We start from the raw sequence: 6,796 nt of genomic DNA, 5'->3' as shown, positions 1-6,796 counted from the left end.
GTCCATGAATCTTTATGTTTGACTCCTTACAAACAGACTATTTGTGTGATCTAAATATCTACCATGATGTACTATCCCCGTATGGCTCTTTATTGCAGTGTGCATATCTTTTGTAAGTTGCTTTTATAAGTATTTCCCCAGATTTCAACACAATATGATAGATATGGTACAATGAGTGTGCAATATAATGTATAGAGTTTTATGATTCAGGATATATCTAGTCTTGCCCAGTATACCAATACTTCTCGCTAACTTTGAACACAAATATTTTCTATGGGGTTTCCAGCAGAGTTTGTGGTCTATTAAGACCCCTAGAAACTTGTTTGTATATACTCTCTCAATTTTTACATTATCAATTTTCAGTTGAGGATCAGTGATTATTTTACAATTTCCAAATATCATGAAGTTTTTTTTTTTTCAAATTGAGTGATAACTTATTTGTGTTGAACCAACCTTTTAATTTGTCAATTTTTTTCATGTTTCATGTCTATGTTTGCCACTTCTAAAAGCTGCTGAGAGTTGCCATCTCCATTTCCATTTCTATCTCGCTGCCTACAACCCATCCCTCTCCTCCTGCTCACCCTGCTCACCCTCTCCCCCCTCGGGCGGGGGTGCACCGGCGCCTCCGTACAGCTGGCCGACGATGGGCTGCACAATCTCCTCCAGCTCCTTCTTCTTGGCTTGGAACTCCTCTGTGTCGGAGTCCTGGTGGGACACCATCCACTCAATCTTCTCCTGCACAGCCTTCTCAATGGTTTCCTTGTCCTCGTCGGACAGCTTGCCGCCCAGCTTCTCCTTGTCGCCCTGCACCTGGTTCTTAAGAGAGTAGGCGTAGCTCTCCAGCTCGTTACGGGCATCGATGCGTTCCTTCAGCCTCTTGTCCTCATCGGCGAAGCGTTCGGCGTCGTTCACCATGCGCTCAATGTCCTCTGGTGTCAGGCGGTTCTGGTCATTGGTGATGGTGATTTTGTTCTTGTTGCCCGTGACCTTATCCTCAGCGGTGACGCGCAGGATGCCGTTGACGTCAATCTCGAAGGTGACCTCTATCTGGGGTACACCACTGGGAGTGGGAGGGATACCCGTCAGGTCGAAGGTGCCCAGCAGGTGGTTGTCTTTGGTCAGGAGCCGCTCGCCTGAAGGGAAAGAAATGAAAATTACAACCCGAATCCAAAGTTATGAAACCATTGTTTAATTTTTTTTTTTTTATCCACTTTTTCTCCCATTTTCTATATTTTTCTCCCATCCCAATTTCGTATCATCCAATTCAACCCTCCCCTGTCACCAGGCCCGGACTGGCCATCGGGAGCACCGGGAGTTTTCCCGGTGGCCTGGCCTGCACAGATAAAAAAAAAAATTATATATAATTTTTTTTTTTTTTTTTTTTTTTTTTTTTTTTGCCATGCCATTGTTTCTAGTTGTGGCGGCGGCACGGCGCGATAGTTAGATAACCTAGATGGGTGGGGAACAACCAGGATTTCACTGTCTGCGACAGAGTTGGAGAACTATCTGACTCTCTCTCACACACAATGGAGCCGTGCTGCCACTTGTGATTGGTGGAGGCGGGACCAGGCAGTACAACTGATTGACAGCGGAGGCGGCGAATGGAATGGCAGACGGCACTCAGATGCAGAATAACAGCCAGGCAATGAGCCAGGTAGTGAGGGACTCGGGAGAGATACAGTAGAGCGAAAGTCAATTAACGTTGATGTCAAGATGGACAGTGGAAGAAAGAGAAAGGGTGGAGGAGAGAGGGATAAAACAAAGAAAAAGAAAGGCCCTTACAGGAGAGAGTGGTTAACTGTATTATAATAGTAAATAGAAAAATATGTTGTGCTCTTGCTTTTTTCTTTTTGAAGGTGGAGAGAGTAGCATTGCTAGTGCCACCACAGTTTTATTTGAGGTCCATAACAGTACATTGTACTAAGCAATTGTTGGCTCATTAGTTTGTGATTCACATGCACTAAAATTCACCAGAATGCAGGAAATTAAGTCTTTGTAACAAAAAATGTCCTGGTGGGGGACCCCCCGCTTAAAAAGTGGCCTGACTGGGGCTATATTTCGCGCTATATCTCCCGGTATGAATTATTTCCCCAGTCTGGCCCTGCCTGTCACGGACGCTGTTTCTTGCCTCCCACAAGCCGGCTGCAATGTGGACTAAGTCATACATAGCACAAGTCCCCTCCGGTACTTGAGGTAACAGCAGTCGCATCTTTTCACCTGCGCAGCTCGATCTCTCAGTGGCGAGGAGTAACACGTGGGAGGCTCACACTTCCTGATTCTACTGCACAAGGCGCACCAACCGACCTGTAGGAGTCGCTGTCCACAACGCCCGATCCCCACCCATCAGTTTCCTACCCCCTAATACGGCCAATGTGTATTAGTATGGACGACCGGCTAAACTGAAAGCAAATGTGGAGCGCTGGGCTCGAACTGACGAGCCCAGCGTCTCCAGCATTTCGTGGCGAGCGCCTTGCCCACTACGCCACGTAGCCGCCCGAAACCATTGTTTCATAATAATTTTTATAGGCATGTTTATATAAAATATATATATGAATAAAGATGAATTGACTGTTAAAAGTTTCATCACACCTTCAAATCCTAGCCATTATGTATAGGTTTTAGGGTTGTACCGAATAGTTCAAAGCTTCGTTCATAATGTTGACATTCGAATTCTAAATCAACATTCGAATTTTCTATTAAAAAATATAATCATTTTAAATATATATATTTTTTTATGTGTCTATTCATTCCGTTTAAACCAATGGGGTATTTCTTCACAGTTGCAGATAAAGATTAGGCTACACTAATATTATAGTATATGACTCGTCATAAAAATTTAAATAAAACATTTATCATAAATGATGTAGCCTATCTGCATTGGCTTGGCACTCCATCAAGACGTCACCATGACTTTCGTACCAACCGTGCCCTTATTGGATTATTTATGTTGACCAAACTGACAAGTTATTAATTATAGTTGATTTTTTTTTATTATTAAACTCAATCAGATTAATCACTTTATTCAAATTGAGGATTTAGTTGAGGATATTTATTAAAAAGAATTCAATATAAAAATATGTGCTTACGTCGTAAAATATGACGACAGACATTTGAAGCTTCGTTCAAATACTTCAATAGAAGATTTGAATGTTACAAAATGACATTCGGTACAGCCCTAATAGGTTTCCATCAATATGTCATGCAGTTTTCTCTTACCTTCATAGACATTGATGGTGACAGTGTTCTGGTTGTCGGAGGCGGTGGAGAAAATCTGAGACTTCTTGGTGGGCACCACAGTGTTCCTGGGAATCAGCTTGGTCATGACTCCTCCAACCGTCTCAATACCCAGAGTCAGGGGGCACACATCTAGAAGAACCAGGTCACCTAGAAGACAAGAATGAGAAACATTTAGGTCAAGGTGTCCAGGTCCCATGTTACACTGCATCAAAAGCAGTGAAACATATGCATCGCAACGCAAAAAAGTGACTCATGTCTGGATTGTGACCTACCAGTGTCCTCCTCTCCAGACAGCACTCCAGCCTGCACAGCAGCTCCGTAGGCCACAGCCTCGTCGGGGTTGATGCCCCTGGAAGGCTCTTTGCCGTTGAAGAACTCCTTCACCAGCTGCTGGATTTTGGGGATACGAGTGGAGCCTCCGACCAGGACGATCTCATCAATGTCATGCTTCTTCATGTTGGAGTCTTCCAGCACCTTCTGTACAGGCTTCATGGTGGAACGGAACAGGTGCTAGCAGGGGAAGAAAAAGGCTTAGTTGTGTTCTGCAAGTGCAGGTTTTCTTAAGTTAAATGTGCATATATATATACAGGTTTTGACTTATGGGAAACGGTCTTCTTACCATGTTGAGCTCCTCAAACTTGGCACGGGTCAGGGTCTCTGAGAAGTCCTCTCCCTCGAAGAAGGACTCAATCTCAATGCGGGCCTGGTGACTGGCGGACAGGGCCCTCTTGGCCTTCTCCACCTCGCGACGCAGCTTCTGCACAGCATGGTTGTCCTTGCGCACATCCTTGCCAGTCTTCTTCTTGTACAGCTTGATGAAGTGCTCCATGACATGCTGGTCAAAGTCCTCGCCTCCCAGATGGGTGTCGCCGTTGGTGGCTAGGACCTCAAACACGCCGTTGTCGATGGTGAGCAGAGAGACGTCGAAGGTGCCGCCGCCCAGGTCAAACACGAGGATGTTCTTCTCGCCGTCCTTCTTGTCCAGGCCATAGGCAAGGGCGGCAGCGGTTCTGGATGAGATAAGAGCAAGACGTTATTAAGATGTTCTAATAAAGTTTAAGTTCATCTTTAAAATCATGGTGAGTGATAAAAGATACTACACAAAGACACTTACGGTTCGTTGATGATTCTCATGACGTTCAGACCGGCAATGACTCCAGCATCCTTGGTGGCCTGTCGCTGGGCGTCATTGAAGTAAGCGGGGACAGTGACCACAGCATGAGTGACCTAGGAGAAGACAAGAAGAGGGTTAATCTCTTTCAAGCAAATAGTCATAGTTTGATACATTGCAAATTGTATGAAAAAAATATTCAAATATTGTTACTCAAAACCCCTCATTTCTATCTGGGAATGAGTTTAGTTACCTTCTTGCCCAGGTAAGCCTCAGCGGTCTCCTTCATCTTGACCAGCACCATGGCAGAGATCTCCTCAGGAGCAAAGGTCTTCATCTGACCATTCCCAATGTCCACCTGGATATGGGGCTTACTCATCTTATCAAGAACCTAGGAGGCAAAAGTATGGTACACTGAGCAAATTTGCCTCCGAGGTGAACATTCTTATGTGAATTCCACATAAGTCTCTAAAAGCCAGGCATGGTTAAGAACCTCACCTTGAAGGGCAAGTACTTGATGTCTTGCTGCACCGTGGAGTCAGCCCATGTGCGGCCAATCAACCTCTTGGCATCGAAGATGGTGTTCTCTGGGTTGGAGGTCAGCTGGTTCTTGGCAGCATCACCGATCAAACGCTCACCCTCCGCGGTGAAGGCCACGTAGGATGGAGTGATGCGGTTTCCCTGGTCATTGGCAATGATCTCCACACGGCCATTCCTGAATACTCCAACGCTAGAGAAGACAAATGCATAACGAAGACTTTACAAATTACCATCTTTGCCAAGCATACTTAATATCTTATGGGTACCATTTACTTTTTTTTTTAAAGTCTACACAACAGTCACAATTTCTTACCATGAGTAGGTGGTGCCCAGGTCGATTCCAACCACGGTTCCCACATCTTTGTCATCGGCAAACACGGTGGCAAACACGACCAGCAGCGGGACGCACAAGAGCCTCATCGCTTCCGTCTGGTTTGTTCACTCGTTTGTAGAAATCTGAGGATCCGAGAGAATGCAGTCAAGACCAGCAGTGGCACTGCGCTGCAACGTGTGCCTTTTACAGTAACGTTACTAAAGTTAGCCACAGTTACTTTTTTAAAAACTCGTACCAAATAAATAAATAGGAAATAAGACTAGCGGTTAATGTCAGTTAGATGGGGTGGAGCCCCAGTGAGTGGCATATATAACCATCACCGGTGTTTCGGTCAGGTTCATGGTCGAGCTAACGTTAGTTAAGACGAGTGATCTTGAAAACCATGATGAAGAAAAAAAAACGTTACTTCATCTTGCCGATGGGATGAGTTCATCAGAAATGTTCACATTTCCTCTTCTACCCCTGAACATGCTTTACTGGTGATGAAGGTTACAGTAGCTTAGCTTGCTGGCTGGTAAGCTAATGTTAGCTACCGACCACCGATAGCTGGCTTTTACATGTCGTGTCATTTCATCTGAATATTGCGTGCACGTCAAAGTAGACGGTGTTTGTTGCCATGTCTTTGTCATACTAGTGATGACTCACTACAATGCCTAAGAAACACAATTTACAGTCAAATGAAGTTACATCAGATGAACAAGGTTGTATGTCAGTTTGATCAGAGAATAGACAGTCTCCACCTCCAAATGAGGCTATGCTTGTTTTGAAATGTAACATGACGTGAAATAGGCATGTGCTCATTTTCACATTCAATGTTAATAAATGCCCTTATTTCACTGATACAGCTGAGTCATAGAGCAGAGTACAAACGTTCATTAACACATTCCCTGCCACACACTTTCAGCATCTTATACCATTCTCTGCCAGCACTGTAAGTCTATGGAGATGTTCACCTTCTTTGCAGGGCTATAACTTTTTAAATTGTATTGCTAAATTGACATTACTATGGCCCATTCAACATCGATTATCTATCGTTCAGGATGTAGGAACGTTTTACTTTTTCATGCATACATTCATACGAAAATACCGTCTAGAATATAAATATGTTTTTATCGTTTTCTGCAGTAATTCCTAGAACATGAGATATCTGGCATAAACGCATATATAGATGATCAAATGCCGTTTGTTGCCGCCGATCCACCCTATATTAAAAATGTTAACTGTACATGATCCTAAACGTTATGACTGATCATGCACGGATGAACGGAGGGGGGGGGGGGGGGGGGGTCGTTTATAATTCCGTGATCGTCGTTAAATGCTTTATGTAGTATGGGTGATATATCGATCAGAGCAGTTTGCATGGATAATAATAAACAAACAGGCTGAAAGTAACATCAACGTTCTTATACCGTTGGGCGATGAGACTGGAGCAAAAAGATCCCAGTTATTTGATGGGGATCGAGTCGATCCATTTCCGGTTTGTATAATAATAATACACGCCCAAATCATGTCGATTATTGAGTTATGGCAGCGATCCATATCCACAGTGTGTGGCTAGAGTCCCGCAATGATAT

General features: G+C 44.1%; 1 protein-coding gene across 1 annotated transcript; it reads right to left on the bottom strand.

The window, feature by feature from the left end:
• Nucleotides 1-552: 552 nt before the first annotated feature.
• On the bottom strand, nt 553-5,308 carry LOC311226010 (endoplasmic reticulum chaperone BiP-like; the record flags this gene model as incomplete). Its single annotated transcript, XM_084311392.1, has 8 exons — nt 553-1,133; nt 3,217-3,384; nt 3,510-3,747; nt 3,857-4,247; nt 4,352-4,464; nt 4,602-4,739; nt 4,847-5,078; nt 5,202-5,308. 8 exons carry the CDS (start codon nt 5,306-5,308, stop codon nt 553-555), a joined length of 1,968 nt encoding a protein of 655 aa, XP_084167518.1.
• Between the last annotated feature and the right edge of the window lie 1,488 nt (nt 5,309-6,796).

The sequence above is a fragment of the Notolepis coatsorum genome (assembly GCF_963971535.1).
Source record: "Notolepis coatsorum genome assembly, chromosome: 3".
Lineage (NCBI taxonomy): Eukaryota > Metazoa > Chordata > Actinopteri > Aulopiformes > Paralepididae > Notolepis > Notolepis coatsorum.
Note: the sequence above shows the minus strand (reverse complement) of the source record. Positions and strands in the feature narration are given on the sequence as shown.